At 40.5% G+C, this 22,812-nt stretch overlaps 1 protein-coding gene across 2 annotated transcripts in view; it reads left to right on the top strand.

Moving 5' to 3' along the window:
• LOC126092134 (little elongation complex subunit 2-like) overlaps positions 1-22,812 on the top strand; it is a 266,729-nt gene that overhangs the window by 56,302 nt on the left and 187,615 nt on the right. The window contains exon 4 of one of the 2 annotated variants that reach the window (XM_049907590.1): positions 22,500-22,631. The exons of the other annotated variant lie outside the window; for it this stretch is intronic. Coding sequence (XP_049763547.1) covers positions 22,500-22,631 — 132 coding nt within the window. The remainder of the gene's footprint in view (positions 1-22,499; positions 22,632-22,812) is intronic. 2 annotated transcript variants of the gene reach the window in all.

Raw genomic sequence — 22,812 nt, forward strand, 5'->3', positions numbered from 1 at the left:
CCAAGATTTCTTTGAAAAGTGTGTGGTGTTACATTTAGTAATTTGGTTTGGGAAACAATGTTCAAAAAGGGATATAAATTTATCAAGAAATGTGTTGCATTCATCATTAGCATTTGGATCAGTATATACATCTCCCCAATTAACATTTCTTCAGCTTTCTCTCAAGTGCTATATAGATGCCGAGTTGAGTGACCTAACCCTTTACTTAATGGTTTCCGAACTGTACACCCTGTTAGGTTTTGTAAGTTAATCAGTCATGCATCATCGTCTCAATACATTCACCACAGGGAAAGCGTGTGTTTGTTTTACATACTTTTTCTGAACAAATACATTGTCTGTTAGTGTGCTACTGTCTTGAGCTCTTTGTGTAGGGAAATTGATCACTGATTCTAAGTTATATGTTGTTAATAACATTTCTAGTCCACTTTTCCTATCAGAATTATCTAGAAAGTTTACACTGGAATCACCATAGATTAATAACTTCTTCTTTTTGTCTGACAGACAGCATAATAGGTTCATTTATGAACAGCTCCCAGTCTCCTAATGGGGACCTCTACACTGTTGCTAATATCAATACTACATTATCTAGCTGAAGTTCACATGCACAAACCTCAAAGTGCTGATCAACACAAAATTTGCTTACTTCTACTGTTTTGCATTTATAACTTTGTTTTATGAAAATAGCAACTCCTCCTTTATGCATCCTAGATCTAAAAGTGTAAAATGCTAAATTATACCCACTTACACTGACACTATCCATGCCCACAGTTACATGGTGTTCAAACAGACAGAGTATATCAATCTCATTTTTATTTTTGAGATCATCTAAACATACCAATAGCTCATCTACTTTATTTTTTATTCCCCTGATATTTTGATGAAGTAAGTTGATACTGCCCTTAGCTTTACCCCTATTTACTGTACATGAAGTTTCTTTTATTCTACTTTTCTTGATTGTCATCTGTCTGAACTTTGGCTTTAACCTAAAAAACCTGAACTTTGGCTTTAACCTAAAAAACCTGTCTGCCTGAACCCATTAATCACAGGGATCACCCCTTGTGTGACTGTGGACCCCCTTACAGTTTCTGCTTATAGAGAAGCTAACTTATTTTTCTTCATCCTATTCAGGTGCAGGCCATGTGTAGTGTATCCCCACCTACCAATAGCATTTACTGGAACAACACGTATGTGGGATTTTGCTGGTGTCTGGAGCATCCTGTTCAACTCAGTGTTAAAATGCCTTACAGCAGTGTTTACCCAGGGCCGATCATGGCACTGAAAGACCTCCACAAACCCCACATTTGTGTGCTCAGTTTCTGCTCCTATTTTATCCAGGTCACTCCTAATACTGTATCTTGGATTCATAGACAGGCTGTTTCCTGCGCCCCCAACTATAATTACCTGATCTTCCTTCTCAAAGTCCCTTCATAGCTGACCTAAGTTAGAAGAAATCTGGTACAAAAACTTATTGATGAGAACAGCTGTCTTCCAACATTTTGAAACAACTGACTGTGCTATTCACAATTAACGAATTGTCAAAATAAGGTAAAACAATCATCATTAGCCAAGTCGCGGAAAAACATGATTAAAATTGATGAAATCAGTGATCCGATGACAAAGATAGCCTGTTAGCTGCTGTTTTGAAAAATAGTCCAGAGTGTGAAACTCTTGACAAGGAAAATATTTCTGAATGGTTGGACATTGACCACACAAAGCAAGGTGCTATTGTTCATCGTGTACAAGGGAAATCCGAGGAGGCAAAAAACAGTGTTGGAGATGACAGCATTCCCTAGTTCCAGAAACAGTAATCAGTCATGTATCAGCACTTCAGTGGGTCGAAGGGTTACTGGACTACCTGGAACAACAAGAAGATGCTCCCCTTTCTGACAAGTTTGCATTGCGTAAAATTTGTGATGCAATGTCTAAAAGACAAGTTACCTCACTGAGACAGATATCAATGCAGGACTGGTTTGTTTCAAAGTAGTGTAGTGTGATATGAAATTGGCGTGCACAATATTCTGTGTGTACAGTATTATCATATGTAATATGATGAATAAAGTAGAATTTATTATAAACATTAGTTAAGTGATTTTAATTATGACATTGTAATTAATTTTTGTTTTTGAACAACTCTAATACATTACCATGGGTAATCAAGAGTACGCTGTATACACTTAAAAAGTAATTTTCTACCTTTTACATCTTACACCATGTTTTAAAAGCCCTCAGAAAATTGTAAAAGTGGGGTTCTGCATCAGAACACTTCCGGTTGAAACTTCTCTGTATTGCCAAGCGACCACACTTCTGATTGCTAACATTTTGGCCAGTTTGCTGTAGCAGTAGAAAACCATGGCCTTAAATTGCAGTAAGGGCAACATAGGTTGTGATATATCGTGGACATGGACACTGAAGCAGAGTTACAGTCCTTCAAGCCATACTTCTGTGTAAGCCGTTCAGGTAATCGCCCCACTTGGAGCATCAATTTCCCAGTATTTGTAAAAGAAAAGAAAATCCAAGGAATTAAAGAGACCAAGAGAATTTTTTCGTACTGGAGAAAAAAAGAATGCAAGGCACTATGACCTCCTGTTTTCTCAACTTCTGTTGCTTCCAATCTCAGAAAAGCTATAGTTGTTGTCAGTTCTGCCATACAAAAACAGACAGTAGATATTAGCAAGAGTACATGTACATATAATAATGACCATGCTTCTAGATACGCAGCTATTTCTAAACCGTTTCCAGCAGAGGTCACTACCAAGCTGCAGAGGCAACCTTCAACTGCAAAGATAGACACACAAAGCAGTTTAACCTTATCCAAATAGCTTATATCACAACCATAAGTGGCAAAATCCACACAGTCAAAATCCAAAGAAACGTGTCAGAAAACCATCAGATAACAAGAGGTCAGTGTTATGTGATGAAGATAACACTGAAATGGAACTGGATGCATATGATGACAAGCCGAAAGAAAACTCTCCTCTGATGACTTCTATATTGTGAAGAAACGTAAATGGTTTAAGAAGTAAAGCTGTTAAAGCTTGTTTTGTTCATACAAGAAACTCATCTCAAACATTCGGACAAACCTGTGTTTATGGCTTACATTACCCATTGGAAGGATGGTACAGATGATGAGACGACCAAGAGCGGAATGGCGGTATTTGTCCACTGTACATGCTGTTGTGTATGTGTCACTCTCATCACTCAATTTCCAATGTAGCATTCAATTTAATGCAACATTAAGGATAACAGTGCACTCCCGGTATCTTCCACCTCAGGAAAATGTGGATAATGTGGTCTCTAAGATCATCATCTAAGAACTCCTGCATCTCTTTCTCCTCCTCGGAAACTTCAGTATGCATCACAATCAGTGGGCCTGTACATACACCTGTCCTAAGGGTTGAGTAATGGAGGTGTTCCATCTTGTTGAATGATGTCTGCTTCCTCAGTTCAAAGGAAGTAACACATTTCAGCACTGCAAACGAATAATCCACAGTCATTGATGTGTCACTTTGCTTTCCTGCACTACCGTATTTACTCGAATCTAAGCCGCACTTTTTTTCAGTTTTTGTAATCCAAAAAACCGGCTGCGGCTTAGAATCGAGTGCAAAGCAAGCGGAAGTTCTGAAAAATGTTGGTAGGTGCCGCCACAACTAACTTCTGCCGTCGAATATATGTAGCGCTACACAGGCAAGCTTTGTAGGCACAAAGATAAACACTGGGGCCAAAACCTCTGTGCCAGTAAAAAAAAAAAGGGGGAGGGGTGCAAGACGAGCTTTTTTTCTCCGCCCCGAGTTTCGACCACTGCATTTTCATACATTGTCCAATGAAGTAAATACAAATTCCGTATTGTTCATCTTCGAATGTAGCAGAATTTCAATGTACTACGAAAATCCTACTGGAAAGACTGTTTGGGAGGTTTGTCAGTATGGCCAACTCTACGTTCTCAATTTTTTCCTACCTGTGTGAAGAGATGGTTGCTAATAGGAACCTGATGAAATGTGAATCATAAGAATAATAAGAATATAAACGTTTTGCCACGTCTTTTTCATGTTTGCTGTTATCATGTTTGCTGCTATCTCATTTAAATCCTGTCTGCCTAATAAACTACGAAACTAGAGTGAAACAACAGCAAACGCGGAAGAATATACACATCATGTCATGTTTATATTCGTATTATTCTTATGCCTAATAGTGATACAGTCAGAAATGAAGCACGGCAACTGACTAGATTTTTAAACCTAAGATGACAAATTTCTGTGCAGAATTTGATGTACTAAAGAAGCAGCCACAAAGATTTTCAAACGGAGAAAAATTTTCACCTAACTCTCGTTCAGAACATGTTCTACCATACGCAGTCTATTATTTGGTTCTTGTTGATCATTATCAAAGAAAGCAGCAGTGTAAGTAACAACAAATAGCAGTCTCATGCCATTGTTTAGCTATGAGACAATTCCTCTCTCTCTCTCTCTCTCTCTTCTTTTTTTTTTTTTTTTTTTTTTTTTTTTTTTTTTTTTTTTTTTTTTTTTTTTTTTTTTTTGTAAGCGGCGGTAGCGCGCACAAAAGCAAGTCATGCCACAAGCCGCGATAGGCTGTAAACACGCACTATCAGAATGCGACAAACAATGCATGACACAGTACAGTAATGCCTTTTCAGCTTAAGAGTGACGTAAACACCTATAACAAAGAAAACGGCAATTATCAGATCGAAGCAAACTAAGCAATTGATTCAAACCAGACAAAGCACGTGAAAAAGGAAGGGTACCCGAATAAATACGGACAGAGCGCCTGCCGCATAGCAATGGCTACCTGGTAAAGCTTAACTGCTATGCTTACGACTCGAACCAAACTATTGTAGCTGTATCGTCATTCATTCGACCTAAATTGTGTTTCATATTACAATGGACCAACTTTGTTTCGATTTGGAGGTGCGGCCTAAAACTTTTCCCTCCCCTTGAATTTCGAGTCTAAAATTACAGGTGCTGCTTAGATTCGGGAAATTGTTTTTCCTTTATTTCGAGTCTCATTTTTCAGGTGCGGCTTAGATTCGAGTGCGGCTTAGATTCTAGTAAATACGGTAGTTGATATTGTCCTTTGAGAAGCGACAGAGAAGTTGCATGCTAGTAACCATTTTCCCTTTTGGATCTATTTGCCATCTACATCAGCAGGTGCCACCAAACTGCATAAGTGAATGTTTATAAAAGCCAACTGGATACAGCACAGCAACCTGGCTGTATTCTAACATCAATTGAGCATGCAGGACATGATGGAATATGTGATTACCATCACTCACAAGGCTGCTGCTACCTCTTTCTTGACGTTGCCTGTTAAACTAGGCAGAGGGCCAGTCCCATGGTGGAGCAAGGAATGCCATCCATCTCGTGACAGTCTTGAAGTCTTTCATGTTGTTTGGGCAAAAGTTTAGTGCGTGGTCAGTCAGAGCAAAAAGCAGTCATGGAAATAATTAGTACAGTCTGTTAACCCATTCACACCCCAAGAAGAAGGGGATGAGAAGAGTCAGTAGGAAAGATAATGCATCTTCTACAGTAGCTATAGGGGACAATGATACTGCAATCACTACATCTGAAGCTGTAGCTCATACAGTGGCAACATACTTTCAAGCAAATTACGTCTAATGTCCACACCACATTCCAATGCAAACAGGAATTAGCTGACAGGACATGATTGGACTTAGGCTTCAGTAACACTTCAAGGTATAGCAGTCTCTTGGATATGGAGGTTTTACAGCATGCACTGTCTGCATCTCACAATGCAACAACAGGACCAAAATTCGCTACAATATGTTGTGATATTTGAATATTCATTTCAAGAACTGTCTCCTCACACTTTTTAACTGAATCTAGTCTGAGGGTCAATACCCTGATTCTTGGATGTTTGCAATTATGATTCGCTCTCCTGAAATCTGGGAAGAATCACATCAGCCTAAATAGTTTTTACAGCCTAGTATTTCGCAATGATACACAGAATTCACTTTAACAAATTATGAACAACTTCTTAGTATCAATTCTAGAAACCAGAAAGCTTAATAGTAGTGGTGGTGTAACAGTTCTAAACATACTTCTGCAGGAGGTTGAGCAGATACAACAACACACACACAGAATTAGTATGTCACAGTGAAGTCTTTGAGATAGAATACTTAGCTTTAGAAATGATCCCCGTACACATAGATAACATTTATTTGTTACTGTCGATGTCATTTAACAGTTAGCGCGTGGTTCTACACAGAATGAAAATCTTACATCAAGGTACAGCTGACTATAACATTGATACGCTGTTCTGATTTTTAATAAAACTTGCACTGCTGGATCTGGTGTAACACAATGCTGTCATGATAAGCCATAATTGCAGACTGCGCTGACTGGCACTGCACTTATGTCAGCACAAGTACTCTTACAGCAGTGGTGACGTATAAGGCGCCATGAGGATGTGTCTACACCGACATCTCTCATTTGTTGTTGCTGCGTCAGGCAGCGCCTTTCCTTTCTTGAGATTCCATCATGGTTTGCTATGGGACCTCATTTTTTGGGCGACACCACAAATGCTTTTCAACAAATTTTATCCAGGTGAACTATTTAATTAGAGATAGTTTGAAACAGCTTTATTTTCTGCATGTAAATGTGTAGTGAATTTTCGATTATTGGTATTGCATATCATCTGATGAAGCCCACTTCAGAAAGAAAATAGGCATAAGAACATGTTTGTAAAACAGAAATTGCATGAACACATGGACGTGTCTATGTATGCCAAGGCTCTGGAGCCATATTAGCAATAGGTTGTTAAATGGTCTCTGTGCATGCCCCGTAATGCAATTTTAGGACTCAGCTGTGGGACGTAGCATCTTAGAACAAAGAAACATGTACATTTGTCTTCCAGACAGCACCTAAAGAGAAGTGAGAGGGCAAACAGACGAAGAAGAAGTCTGCTAAGAAACAAGTAACTACGGTAGCATCCACACCAGTCTCTACCAGTTTAGGGACTCAGTGTGAGATAGAAATTTTAGCACCCCCAAGGACCTCGATCTCGCTAACATCTCTACAGCGATGGTCATAGCCACCAGCACTCAGCTGGTGGCTGCAGATGATTCTGAGGTGTATGCTGCCTCGTTGATTCTTTCATGCCTTCCCAGACTATTGAAAGTGTCATCCCTCAGTGGAATTGTGGTGCTTATTTCCCCAATCTTGCTGAGCTACGACAACTCTTAAGCATTATATATGGTTTTTGCGTTGCCCTTAAGAAAACCTGGTTTCTAGCAGTGCGGACTCCCATCCTTTGTGGCTATCGGAGGTGTTACAAAAATCGTAATGCGTGTAACAGGATGTCAGATAGAGTATGTATCTATGTCCTTACCTCTGTATATAGCGAACCTGTGCTCCTTCAAACACCTTTAGAAGCTGTGGCTATCAAGGTAGGAAACTACCATCTGCAGCATGTAACTTCCCCCATATGGAGAAGTACCACAAGATGTATTGATTGCTGCACTAATTTCTCAACTCCCCCCGCCTTGTGTACTTCTGGGTGATTTTAACGTCCACAACCCTTTGTGGGGTGGAACCAAGCTTACTGGCCGTGGTAGAGATGTTGAGAATCTACTAACGCAACTCGACCTTTGTCTCCTAAAAACAGGTGCCGTCAACGTGGCACACGACACACACTCGGCCTTTGGTCTCTCAGTTTGCAGTCGTGGCCTTCTATCGTCTAACCACTGGAGAGCTCACGACGACTTGTGTTGCAGTGACCGCTTTCTGCTCTTCCTGTCACACCCGTGGCGTCACTCACAGGACACTTGCCCAGATGGGCTCTTACCAAAGCTGACTCTGACACTTTCTCCTCTGCTATCACCATTGGGCCCCCATTGCATGGTAACATTGATTTTACTACGATTGTTGTTTCTGCAGTTCAGTCAGTGATCCCTTAGTCCTCAGGTTGCCACCGGTGGAAGACAGTGCCTTGGTGGTCGCTGGAAATCGTGCCCATTGGGGATTGTAGGCAGTCCCTACAATGTCATAAGTGCCATGCATCAATGGAGCACCACGTTGCTTTCAAACGACTCCATGCCTGGATCCGTCAACTAATCAAAACACAGAAGCAGGAGTACTGGTAACAGTATGTCTCCACCATTGGAACACGAACCCATCCTTCCTGGGTTTGGACTAAGTTCAGACTCCTTTACGGTTATCAGACTCCTGCAGGTATACCTGGAATTTCCTCACATGGAGCTGTATATACTGACCCAGATGCAGTCACAGAGCATTTTGCCAAGCATTATGCTCGTACCTCTACATCCGAGAGCTACCGCATTACCTTTTGTACCTTAAAGCAATCTTTTACTACTGCCACCCTGAGCCATACAATGTTCCATTCAGTGAGTGGGAATTTCTCAGTGTTATTGCAGATTGTCCGGACACAACACCAAGGCCAGATCACATCAATCGCCAAATGATTAAACATCTGTCAGCGGGTTACCAGTGCCACCTTCTTGCCATCTTCAACCACATCGGGAGCGATAGCAAATTTCTATCACAATAGCAATATTCCAGAGCTAAGACATGATAAGAACCCACATGATACGGATAGCTATCACCCTATTAACCTCACCAACATTCTGTGCAATCTGTTCGAATATACGGCGAGCCAGCAGTTGTGGTGGCTCATTGAGTCTGGGGGCCTCCTGACTCCATCCCAGGGCAGTTTCCACGAAGGTCGCTCCACCACTGACAGCTTGATTACCTGGAGTGGCAGCAACACACCCTTGATACATTGCATGAGTGGGGTCTCCAGTGGCCTCTCCCAATTTTTATACAGAAGTTTTTGTCACTCTGCACCTTCTGAGTTCCAGTCAGTGCTTCACTCAGTTCCTCCCATAACCAACAGAATGGGGTCCTGCAGGGCTATGTGCTGAGCGTCCCACTCTTTTTAATGGCCATTAATGGTCCCACAGCAGCCGTGGGGTCCTCAATATCACCCTTCTTATATGCTGACGACTTTTGTATTTCCTTTTGCTCATCTACTATTGGTGTGGCTGAACGTCGACTTCAGGGAGCCATACCAAATGCACAGTCATCGACCCTCACCCAAGGCTTTCAGTTTTCAGGTGCCAAGACTTGGGTCTTGTACTTTTGTCGACTTACTGTTCACCTGCACCCACAACTTTATCATGTTGACTATCTCCTTAACGTAGCAGACTCTTATCACTTTTTAGGGCTGGTTTTCGACAACTGCTTAACTTGGCTTCCCCATCTTCATCAGCTTAAGCAAAAGTGTTGGCTGCACCTTTACATTCCTCAATGTCTGAGTCACCCTGACTGAGATTCAGATCGCCCTACACTGTTGCAGCTGTTCAGAGCCCTTGTACAGTCCCCTCTTGACTATGGAGCCTGGCGTATAGTTCAGCATCACCAGCAACATTGCAGATGCTGGATCCTGTCCACCACATTGGAGTTTAACTTTGTCCACTACATTGGAGTTTTAACTTGCAACGGGAGCTTTCCAAATGAGCACTGTAAACAGCCTACTCATGGAAACTGGGGTTTCTCCACTGTGGATCAGGCGACAATAACTGCTTGTCAATTGTACTGCGCATATTCACAGCTCACCTAAACATCCAGGTTACTGTATCCTTTTCCCTGACAAGGTGATCCATCTCTACATCTACATCCATACTCTGCAAGCCACCTGACGGTGTGTGGCGGAGGGTACCTTGAGTACCTCTATTCGTTCTCCCTTCTCTTCCAGTCTCGTATTGTTCATGGAAAGAAGGATTGTCGGTATGCTTTTGTGTGGGCTCTAATCTCTCTGATTTTATCCTCATGGTCTCTTCATGAGATATACGTAGGAGGGAGCAATATACTGCTTGACTCTTCGGTGAAGGTATGTTCTCAAAACTTTAACAAAAGCCCGCACCGAGCTACTGAGCGTCTATCCTGCAGAGTCTTCCACTGGAGTTTATCTATCATCTCCGTAACGCTTTCGCGATTACTAAATGATCCTGTAACGAAGCGCGCTGCTCTCCGTTGGATCTTCTCTCTCTCTTCTATCAACCCTATCTGGTACGGATTCCACACTGCTGAGCAGTATTCAAGCAGTGGGCGAACAAGCGTACTGTAACCTACTTCCTTTGTTTTTGGATTGCATTTCCTTAGGATTCTTCCAATGAATCTCAGTCTGGCATCTGCTTTACCAATGATCAACTTTATATGATCATTCCATTTTAAATCACTCCTAATGCATACTCCCAGATAATTTACGGAATTAACTGTTCCAGTTGCTGACCTGCTATTTTGTAGCTAAATGATAAGGGATCTATCTTTCTATGTATTCGCAGCACATTACACTTGTCTACATTGAGATTCAATTGCCATTCCCTGCACCATGCGTCAATTCGCTGCAGATCCTCCTGCATTTCAGTACAATTTTACATTGTTACAACAACCACAGCATCATCTGCAAAAAGCCTCAGTGAACTTCCAATGTCATCCACAAGGTCATTTATGTGTATTGTGAATAACAACAGTCCTATGACACTCCCCTGCCGCACACCTGAAATCACTCTTACTTCGGAAGACTTCTCTCCATTGAGAATGACATGCTGCGTTTTGTTATCTAGGAACTCTTCAGTCCAATCACAAAATTCGTCTGATAGTCCATATGCTCTTACTTTGTTCATTAAACAACTGTGGGGAACTGTATAGAACGCCTTGCGGAAGTCAAGAAACACGGTATCTACCTGTGAACCCGTGTCTGTGGCCCTCTGAGTCTCGTGGACGAATAGCGCGAGCTGGGTTTCACACGGCCATCTTTTTCGAAACCCATGCTCATTCCTACAGAGTAGATTTCTAGTCTCCAGAAAAGTCATTATACTCGAATATAATATGTGTTCCAAAATTCTACAACTGATCGACGTTCGAGATATAGGTCTATAGCTCTGCACATCTGTTCGACGTCACTTCTTGAAAACGGGGATGACCTGTGCCCTTTTCCAATCCTTTGGAATGCTACGCTCTTCTAGAGACCTACGGTACACCGCTGCAAGAAGGGGGGCAAGTTCCTTCGTATACTCTGTATAAAATCGAACTGGTATCCCATCAGGTCCAGCGGCCTTTCCTCTTTTGAGTGATTTTAATTGTTTCTCTATCCCTCTGTCGTCTATTACGATAGCTACCATTTTGTCATCTGTACGACAATCTAGAGAAGGAACTACAGTGCAGTCTTCCTCTGTGAAACGGCTTTGGAAAAAGACATTTAGTATTTCGGCCTTTAGTCTGTCATCCTCTGTTTCAGTACCATTTTGGTCACAGAGTGCCTGGACATTTTGTTTTGATCCACCTACCGCTTTGATATAAGACCAAAATTTCTTAGGATTTTCTGCCAAGTCAGTACATAGAACTTTACTTTCGAATTCATTGAACGCCTCTCGCATAGCCCTCATCACACTACATTTCGCTTCGCGTAATTTTTGTTTGTCTGCAAGGCTTTGGCTATGTTTATGTTTGCTGTGAAGTTCCCTTTGCTTCCACAGCAGTTTTCTAACTCGGTTGTTGTACCACGGTGGCTCTTTTCCATCTCTTACGATCTTGCTTGGCACATACTCATCTAACACATATTGTACGATGGTTTTGAACTTTGTGCACTGATCCTCAACACTATCTGTACTTAAAACAAAACTTTTGTGTTGAGCCATCAGGTACTCTGAAATCTGCTTTTTGTCACTTTTGCTAAACAGAAAAATCATCCTACCTTTTTTAATATTTCTATTTACGGCTGAAATCATCGATGTAACCGCTTTATCATCGCTGATTCCCTGTTCTGCGTTAACTGTTTCAAATAGTTCGGGTCTGTTTGTCACCAGAAGGTCTAATATGTTATCGCCACGAGTCGGTTCTCTGTTTAATTGCTCAAGGTAGTTTTCAGATAAAGAACTTAAAAGAATTTCACTGGATTCTTTGTCCCCGCCACCGGTTATGAACGTTTGAGTCTCCCAGTCTATATCCGGCAAATTAAAATCTCCACCCAGAACTATAACATGGTGGGGAAATCTACTCGAAATATTTACCAAATTATCCTTCAGGTGCTCAGCCACAGCAGCTGCTGAGCCAGGGGGCCTATAGAGACATCCAATTACCATGTCTGAGCCTGCTTTAACTGTGACCTTCACCCAAATTATTTCACATTTCGGATCTCCGTCAATTTCCTTCGATACTATTGCACTTCTAATCGCTATAAACACGCCTCCCCCTTCACTGTCCAGCCTGTCTCTGCGGTATACATTCCAATCTGAGTTTAGGATTTCATTACTTTTTACGCCTGGTTGCAGCCAACTTTCTGTCCCTAGTACTATATGGGCATTGTGACCGTTTATTAGTGAGAGCAGTTCCGGGACCTTTCTATAGACAGTCCTGCAGTTTACTATTAGCAGATTAATATTGTTATTCCCTGTTGCATTTTGCCTACTCCTACCTTGCCGCATCTTGTCGGCCCTAGGGAGGGAATTCTCTAACCTAAAAAACCCACGTGTGCACTCCACATGTATTCCGCTACCCTTGTAGCTGCTTCTGGCGTGTAGTGCACGCCTGACCTATTCAGGGGGACCCTACATTTCTCCACCCGATAGCGGAGGTCGAGAAATTTGCACCCCAGATCTCCGCAGAATCGTCTGAGCCTCTGGTTTAAGCCTTCTACTCGGCTCCAAACCAGAGGACCGCAATCGGTTCTGGGAACGATACTACAAATAATTAGCTCAGATTACACCCCGCGAGCGAGGCTTTCCGCCTTCACCAATTCCGCCAACCGCCTGTACGAACTGAGGATGACCTCTGAACCCAGACGGCAGGAGTCATTGGTGCCGACATGAGCAACAATTTGCAGTCGGGTGCACCCAGTGCTCTCTATCGCCGCCGGCAGGGCCTTCTCCACATCTCGGATGAGACCCCCCGGCAAGCAGACAGAGTGAACACTGGCCTTCTTCCCCGACCTTTCCGCTATTTCCCTAAGGGGCTCCATCACCCGCCTAACGTTGGAGCTCCCAATAACTAATAAACCCCTCCCCCCGTGTGCCTGCTCGGACCTTGCTGAAGGAGCGGCCACATGTCCACTCACAGGCAGAGCGGGCGATGCCACACGGTGAGCTTCCACATTGACCCTCCGCCTCGTGTGCCGCGAACGCCGTTGAACCCGCCACTCCCCTTGGGGAGAGGGTGGCCCAACCACGCCCGGTACCCGCGAAGATGTCTCGACAGCAGGGACAGTGGGTGAAGCATGTAACACCTGGGGTGTACCATGCGACGCGCCAGACTCCCCACTGCCGCTACACTCCGAGGCAGCAGCCTGAAGACGGCTGACCGCGGCCATCAACACACTCAGCTGTTCGCGAACAGTGGCCAGCTCCTCCTGCGTCCGTACACAGCAGTCACACATCCTATCCATCCTAAGAAATAAATTTACTGTAAAGAGTTAATCAACTTTTAACTAGACTGCTAATTCACTAAAGGCGGCTGATTGTTGACTAAACTGTGGTTACTAGACACTTCTTGTAGAAAACAATGAAAAATAGTACTACCTGTCTCTGGACTGTATTGAAAACAAACACTAGCACTACTGGCACTAGGGTTGACAAAGGGACTCTCTCTGACTGTATTCAAAACAAACACGAAATCTATGGAACACTATTACTAGCACTCGACAATTAAAGCTTCCTAAAAGCAAAAACACACGGAAGAAGAAGTGACAAATAAGAAAAATATAGTTAATACTTAAGTTAACGTAGCTCGCTGCACAGCAGACGTGAAGCATATCAGGGATTACAATTGCAGGCTGTGTCTGGTGTCTTCTCACTGAACTCTAGTCCTTTCCCTGTACCACTTCTCCTCCAGGTCAACTCACGCCGATAACATAGATGACAAGTATAATGCTTTCCTTAAATATTTTTCATGAACCTTCAAAGTTGCTTTCCATTAGAACATTCTAAATGGGGTACTAGCAGTAAAAGGCAGCCTTGGTGGCTGACTAGTGGGATAAGTATATCATGTAGAACAACGTGGGAATCATATCAAAATGTTAGAAGTAACCACACTCGAGCTACAGTAGCCCATTACAGACAGTATTTTAAGGTGCTTAACACGTTGACTGCCATGGTATAGTCGGATTACCGACTCCTAGGGACCATTTACTTTTTTTCAATATCCTACTTTAGTTTGCGCCAAGTAAACTTGTTAAATGCAAATAAAGTGAAAATATGGCATTTTAGTACCTTTTTTAAATTTTTTTTGTGTGAGTTACATATGATTCACATGGCCGCAGAGTAAAGGTACCAAGTGTGTCATTTGCTATGGCGCTAATAATTTTAGTTTTGTACTCCTGTCAGTTTTTCATTCCACAGCATTATTTGTGTACAGTTCCATTATTGCTTTCCTGCATTGTTGCTACAGTCTTTATTCATTGTTGTTTGCTCCGTAACAAAGTGATATTGTGGCAGAAGAAAATGTCTCGTAAAAGTTATGAAGATGGACAAAGACATGCTTTTAGATGAAGTTATGGACATAAGTGATGAAGATTCTGTGTCTTTATTTGGTGATATCCCGGATGAATTTTTACCCGAGGAGACCGGAGGTGAAACTGGAAGTTCTGATGATGGAATCACATCATTGAAGGTCGGAAGAAGAGTTTTATGTCCACATTCAGTCAAAAAACCAGACTTCACAGCTGTAAAAACCAGGCAACAAAGCACCTGTAACCATGTTAGTGCCATAACTACTGCAGTTGATTCAGGTTCAGTTGAAGTAAGTGTAATATCAAAAAGTAGTGAAGATGAAGATGACACATTTAGAACAAATTCTAATGAGATTGTCTGGGGGCCAGTTACGGGTAAAAATATGAAAAACTCTACATTTATTCATTCCAGTTCTGGTGTAAATGCTTCTGTTGCACCAACTCTCAAAGGCAAGACACCATACGATTTCTTCAAATATTTTGTAACCGATGAAATTTTAGAATATGTGACTCAACAAACTAATTTGTACGCAAAACAAGTCTTAGAAAGTCATTCAGTAACTGTTAATTCACGACTGAAAAAGTGGACTGATGTCAGCAAAACTGAAATTGAACAATTTTTAGGATTTTTTTTATGGATGTCACTAAATGCAAAACCGAGGATCCCAAATTATTGGTCAAGAAATATGCTCTATAACAACAATGTAAAAAATGTTATGTCAAGCAATCATTTTGAACTGCTTTTACATGTGTGGCATTTTTCCGATGACAACCAGTGCCCACCGGGAAACCACTCATTCAAAATTCAACCTCTTATTGATAAATTACTGCAGAGATTTCAAAGTGCAGTTGTACTGGAGATAGAAGTTTGCATTGATGAAACACTTGTGCCATTTCGAGGAAGACTAAGTTTCATTCAGTGTATAAAGGATAAGCGCCATAAATTTGGAATTTAATTGTTCAAACTTTGTCTAAAGGGTGGCTACACCTGGAATATGAAAGTTTACTGTGGCAAGAATGCGAATCCTGTGTTCCTCTTGCCACTTCTGTTGTTATGAGCCTTATGAGTGGATTACTAAATGAGGGCAGATTGGTGACAAATGTCTGCTTGTGTCTGTGTATATGCGGATGGATATGTGTGTGTGTGTGATGTATACCTGTCCTTTTTTGCCCCTAAGGTAAGTCTTTCCGCTCCCGGGATTGGAATGACTCCTTACCCTCTCCCTTAAAACCCATATCCTTTCGTCTTTCCCTCTCCTTCCCTCTTTCCTGACGAAGCAACCGTTTGTTGCGAAAGCTAGAATTTTGTGTGTATGTTTGTGTTTGTTTGTGTGTCTATCGACCTACCAGCGCTTTTGTTTGGTAAGTCTCATCATCTTTCTTTTTAGATAAACAACAACAAGGACTAGATTTGAACTATTCTTGCATACAAGATATGACTGTGGTGTTGTTTTTGTCCCAAGTGTACAAGCCACTCAATTAAGACATTATAAAATGGCTGAAACAAGAAAGCTCAGAAAGTTCTTGTACAGAGAAGGTTAGTCTGCCTTCATACTACAAGGAGGAAGGTAATGATGGTCTGCCTTCATACTACAATGCGGAAGTTAACGATCTTGGATGCTGTGCATTTTGCAAGAAGTGTGGGGGATTCCACACAAGAAAGCACAATCTGGGACTGCTTCAAGAAAGTTTGCTTTCATCAGATACTTAACAGATGATGTCATGCCAGAGAATAAAAGATTTGTTGCTGAACAGTGGCAGCAAATATTGCGATTAGAAGAGAACAGTGACTACTTTAGTTTCAAAGCATATGTTTAATGGTGGTGTTGCTGCCTTCTGTCCGTCCATGACAATTTATTAAGTCTTGCAGGAACAGATGACAGAAAACAAGAATAAAGGGAAGATGGGATGAACCAAAACCTTTGCCAGTTTGTACAATATCAAAAGCTATTGAAGCAATAGACACAGTTAAGCGTTAGTGTTGAGTTTTGAAGTCGACAAATAAGTGGTGAACATATTAACTAAGATGGACAAAACAAAATTAAAAATAGGGCAAAATAAACAGCTATTGATATGTTTATGAAGCATCTGCGAAGACAGGACTGGATTCAGTATAATTAAGCTAAAATGAATGATAGATTAATAGTTGGTTAAAATGACAATCCCTATTCAGGTACCAAGTGTGATGTCCCGAAAATGTTTTCGAAAGGTGCATTTTGAATTACAGTTTGTTGACATAACATGTTGGGAAGTGTGGCATTAAGAGATCACATATTTCCCAAATATGGTATCCACAATTCTGCATTTTCACTGATGAGAAAATCAAATCATTATCAAATTAGTGTCCCCCTCTCTACCACCACCACCACCACCACTGCACACTGTTATCGTAAAAATATGTGTTCCCTTAAAAAAATGTGCTAACAAGACACCACTGAACAAGTATAGCAGAGAACATTAGCAAAATTTCTTTAATTGCTTTTATAATAATTCCTTAAGACACAATGCTACCAATAGTAGCACATTTGGGTGACAAATGTAAAAACTTCATCCTACATCATGATTTACACTGATAAGCCAGATCATTGTGACCACTTGCTTAATAACTTGTCTGTCTGTCTTTGTAACAAAATACATCACTGATTCTGCGTATCAGGGATCCAACAGTTTATTGGTAGGTTTATGGAGGTATGTGGCATCACTTGTCCACGCACAGGCCATGTAATTCGCTTAAATTATATTCTGCTTATTTGCATACGCGGTGATGGCACCCAATCGTGACCCAGATTCTAACGGTTTGGCGACAAGAGAAGCAGTGCAAAACTGGATTGTGCACTTTCCTTTTCTCTTATTACAACTGACTTGAAATGTTCAGCTGATCCTCTTCTCTGTATACGTGGCTACGTCGATCTCCACAACTTTTTCTCCGAAGGAATAATGCTGGTTAGAGGGATTAAAAAAAACTCTCTCTCTCTCTCTCTCTCTCTCTCTCTCTCTCTCTCTCTCTCTGCTCTTGAAAGAGTCTCTAGTCAAATCATATTTCATTTGTTCCTAACAACTACAATCGTTACACCAACAAGGAATAACGCGTGCTTGCTCCTTGTACATCACATACAGTTTCTATGGCACAAATGGCGATCGACCTCCACAATTCCAGTATTCTCCTGATACACGTCCATCCTGCACACACAAAAACCGTTGGCGCGGTAGACACATCTCCACTCTCCCACATTCATACTTAAAATATCGAGTGTTCGAGATGGTGGAAGACCAAGTGTCTCTAGAATTTACCCCAAAATTCTCTAGGCACTACATATCCCTCCCCTTAGCTCGAACACGCGATATTTTATACATATTCATTATGTACATTAATGTCTCCCATAACGCTAATTCACTTTTTAATCAGTATACATTACATTTCTTTTAGTAATTGTGTACTTAATATCTAGCTCTTCTTTCTTTGTTTTGAGAATAACTATCTGAGCATTTCACCTACTATTGGAGTTAGTACTTTTGTGTCTAGGAACCGTGCGGACAACATTCTCGATTTCCAATCACAAACTCCAGTTGTCATAGACACTTAATTATAAAATTCTTTATTCTACTTTTCTGTACTGCTTTTTCTTTAGTACATATTAGTTTCCTTATCTACCGTAGCTTGTAGTCTGGAGGAACTGTGGGAAAATGAGTGTGTTCTTTCTGACACTCATAAACATAAACCATAACAATGCTAGTGGAATAGAGAATCCAAATTTACGAGAATAATCTCTACAAAATTTTGTGACTTTTGTCACAATACTGTCCTTTCCCCTCTAGGAACATTACCTATACCTTACATACGAGCTGATCATATGAGTACCCTTTCTCCTTCTGTTTTGGCAGGTATGCCCCTTTTTAATTCCTATTTTCCTATGGTGCAGGTCAATCCCCTTGGTGCCCCTGTCCGCACAGTATAGGTCAGCCTTTCTTAGGTCCGCCTACTTGCCCTTTTATATCCAATACATGCTGGGTGCGCCCTCCTTATCTTTCCTGAGTAGGTCTCATTGTTCACTACCCTCATTTAGATCTTTATGTACACTATAATTAAATATTGTCTGGAAACTAAATCTGTTTCACACTTAACACTCACTTCTTAATACTTCATTTAATCCCCTAGAGTCCTCCATTACGCTTCCACTCCTAGGCTTCCATTATGCACCACATATATATATATTATTCAATATATCATATATTTGCTTATGCTATACTTGTCCCACTATCCTACAAATCATCAGAACAATGTTCGACTGACATTCCTGAATAATTATCACTATTAGTTCCTCCCTGGCTTATGCTCATTAGTTCCTCCTTGGTGTATGCTAATTAGTTCCTCCTTGGCTTTTGCTCTCCTTAACTACTCACACTTCCTTCTTATGTATCCCTAATGTGGAATTATCATAGTATTTATATCCTTATGTACATATGTGATACAGAATCGTCATTGTTCTTATACATATATATCCTATATATACATATTAATAAATACCTACATGATAGTTTTCTCAAGTAACTAGGCGATGTAGAACCGTCACAATAAACAGCCATGTGTGCATATTTCTCTATGTGCACATTCTTTCCCCCTACAACACTTGATGGTTCTTACATCAATTTTATCTGTACTTTCATTGTTTGCGTCTTTGTGTTTCATTGTGTGTATGCGTAAGTGTGTGTGTGTATCCTGATTCTTCGGTCTACTTATATGAAATAAGTTGAAGGTTATTGGAAACCACAGAAAATAAGGAGGACTTTAGCAACAGAACTATATGAATATGTGAAGAGGGAAAGATTGACCGGTACTCAGATGAGAAGTAAGAAAGGAAAAAGTAGAAAAGGTTGCTAAGATTGAAGAAGAGAAAGAAGATAGCCCCAAAGACAGGAAACCCTTCCCATCCCCCTTCACCAAGATCCATACTTCGCTGGTACTTTAGTGAGAAGCCGGAGGAGGTATGGTGTTAAACGCCTCCTACAGAATGGACATTCTCACCTTCACCTTTGAAGTCCCCAAAGAAAAATCTTAGCAACCCGTATGGAACGGCAAATGGTGAAGAATCAGTTACACTTGTCTGTGAGGGTTGTCTGAAAGATGTGGTGTGTGTTTGGTGTTAGTTATGCTTGTACTTACTACCAACTTCTTCCAAAACTAATACAAACCCTCCCCTTTACATCACATTTCATAAAAGGTATAAAATGTTCTATAAAAATAGAAAATTATACACTACAATCAAATAGTTGTTCAGTTAATCACTTTACACTATATTTCATACACACATAAAATACTCTGTTCAGTTTATGTCGTCTAGACATCACTCGGTTTAACTAGTATCATCATATTATACCTTTCACTCAAATAATATTTTATTTGTTTCATTTCGTGACTAGAGATCACTGTTCATCTGTGATTCTCTTTTAAGTTTTCTACTTTACTGTCATATCCAGTTTTCTTGTACTAAAATTATAGGATAGTTTAAGAATTCAAGAATAGATTACAGAATAGTTCAAGATTTTAAGGAAATTTGGTGTGGGAAAAAATAGCACAGAAGAAACATCTAAAACAACTAGGATCTGACGGTCATCACTCTGCCCATTAACTCAGAACGTTAACGTCCCTGGGAGACAGATGTGACTCTGACCGTATCCCATGGATCTGATATTAACCTCACTTGAGCAAGTGCAAACCAGTACTTCTCGTTAAATTTTGTGTGAAAGTCTCCCCATAGCAAAACAATCACCTCTTTACTAGGTAACACAACATCAGGAAAAGTTATTCTGTTCTCTGCTCTATCCTGGATAAGTTTGAATTGTTTCCATAAATTATCTATGCCTCTCTTAGTATCATTAAGTTCGGAAGATAAAATTGGAGACACGTTGTCGGAGGTTACTCTCGCGGCAACTTTTCTGTCTATCATATCTTCTACCTGTTCATCCAGATTACTGATATTTATTATGTCCGAAGTGGCTAGTTTCTCTTTAAAATTTCTTTCTACATTATCAACTTAAATAGTGTGTTAACGCCTGCAATTTGCGATTGGACTATTGGTAATAATTTATCCTGTTTCTCAACACTCTCCTTTAAGGTGTGTAATCTATGTTTTACAGCATCAAACGTAACATTACAGCCACTTTGAAATGATCCTAGTTTTTCGCTCAATTCAGACTCTACGCTATTACATTCATGTTCAATATTAAATTCTAGTTTCTTTGCCAAATCCTAAAATTGGTTACTCTGTGTCTGACTAAAGTCAGTGAACAGCTGATTGACGTGACTACTTAAAGAGCTAGTTAATTCATCCTTCAAATCTATTTTAAAATTTTCCACTTTTAGTGGTTAAAATGTCAAATTCAGTCTTCAAATTTCCCATACCTTCACACAACTGGCTAAATTCCTTATTTTGTTTGTCTACTTTTGCACTTAACAATCATAAAGCTTTATTCTGAATGTCCAATTTATTATTTACTTGAGTATTCACTGTGTCTATTTCTCTACTTGAATTAGCACTCTGTGCATCAAGCTTTTCACTTTAAGTGGCACTTCGTGCTTCTTGTTTTTCACTTAAACTCACACTCAGTTCATTTCTCAAAGAAGCATTTTGAGTATTCGACTCTGTTTTCTGGTCATCTAACTTAGCATTCAACTCTTTTCTTAAAGAAGCAATTTGAGCATTTACAGCTGCTGAATCTGCGCGCTGGGCTTCAATTAAATTCACTATTTCAGACCTGACTGGCATTTCCCTAGTCACTTTAATAGCTGTGGCTGGTTCTGCTAGTTGCTGTTTGTGATCCATGTTCTTTCTAGTTTTAGATCTAGTGATCATTAAAAAAATACACCTCTGAGCATAATAACTATACTAACAGTCTATTATTGAACAGTGTCCTTAACTTTACATTCGAATAATTATTGTCTTTTGCTCACCCGGTGTAGAGTCTAGGCTGCAGTAGTGAACAGGTGTGGAATCGGCGCTGGTGAACAGCATGGGTGCCGGCAGCATCAAAGGTTAGTTTCAGCATCGGTGTCGGTGAACAGATTTGTAGTCAGCACCAGTGAGCAGCAGTTGGTATCAATTGCTGGTTACCGCATCCACGCCCCCGCGATCTGTATGAGGGCTGCTTACTCTCCACACTGGATCCTCGTTGTCGAATGGATCTTGTCATAACTCTTCTTAATCTAAATAGTTGAGATTTTCCTTACTTCTTTTTTTTGTCTGGTATTCGTCCACTTTCACCCACTTTGCCATTTATGCAGAATCCAACTCTGTGAAACAATTTCTCCGAACCCTATGTTCTGTGAAGAGTCGTGAATGTGCAACCATTTAGCACCTAGTGGTAGTTGCACTGTCCTTCTACATCTTTCCGTAGATACTCATGACAGTAGCTTGTCAACATTCGACCAGCTTCGCCGTTTTCAAGATACTCGTTGATAGGCTCTGTGTAATAATAATTTGCCCTTTGTCAAAGTCATTTTTCTTGTTTGATTTCCCCGTTTTTGCCCATATCTTCACTAGGATGATCCCCCATCCATGTTTGTTCCACTTGCGTACTTTGTTACCGAATCATGTGGCTGCAGCACCAGCAGGCGTCATCCAATGTCGTTGTCATAGTGGTCATAATGTTTTGGCTGTTCAGTGTATATATTTTCTGGAAGGCAGATTTTCGGGGCAAGAAATTGAAGAAAAAGGAATGCTGCACCCAGCACAGGTTTGGAAACATTTAATCTGAAGTGCCTCAGTCATTGATTGTCTCTTTTCTTCTAGTGAATTACATTTGCATTCCTCTATTCTAAATAACTTTTCATATCTCTTGTGACAGCACCTTAAATTTTTATCTCATCTTCATTTTAACTAGAGAAGTTCTACCAATGTGCATAAAACTTTTTGTGAGTTAATTTTTTGTCTATGTGAGCCTTTCTGTTGTGTGTAGTTAGCGCATATATGAGATATATATCTAAGAAATTGTCATTTTTGCCACAGACGTTGCACCAGCAGGTGTTACAAGAAAGACCTATGTTTTACAAATATGTTGAGAACATATGGCCTACACATCAAAAGAGATGCAAGAATATACATCCAGAAATAAAGAAGTATGTGGATACAGTATGGAAGGTAATGTTCATTTTATATTTTAAATTGAGAGTGTTTGCATTACCATTTAGTTACTTTGAATGCTGTGCCAGACTGTTGTGCATTAAGTGTGTATTCTCCCGATATTTTTTTTCTTCAGCCTTAGATATTTCGAATTGTTAATATCATTTTAGTATATGTAATACAAACTTCCTTTCTTTCT

The sequence above is a fragment of the Schistocerca cancellata genome, chromosome 7 (genome assembly GCF_023864275.1).
Source record: "Schistocerca cancellata isolate TAMUIC-IGC-003103 chromosome 7, iqSchCanc2.1, whole genome shotgun sequence".
Taxonomy (NCBI): domain Eukaryota; kingdom Metazoa; phylum Arthropoda; class Insecta; order Orthoptera; family Acrididae; genus Schistocerca; species Schistocerca cancellata.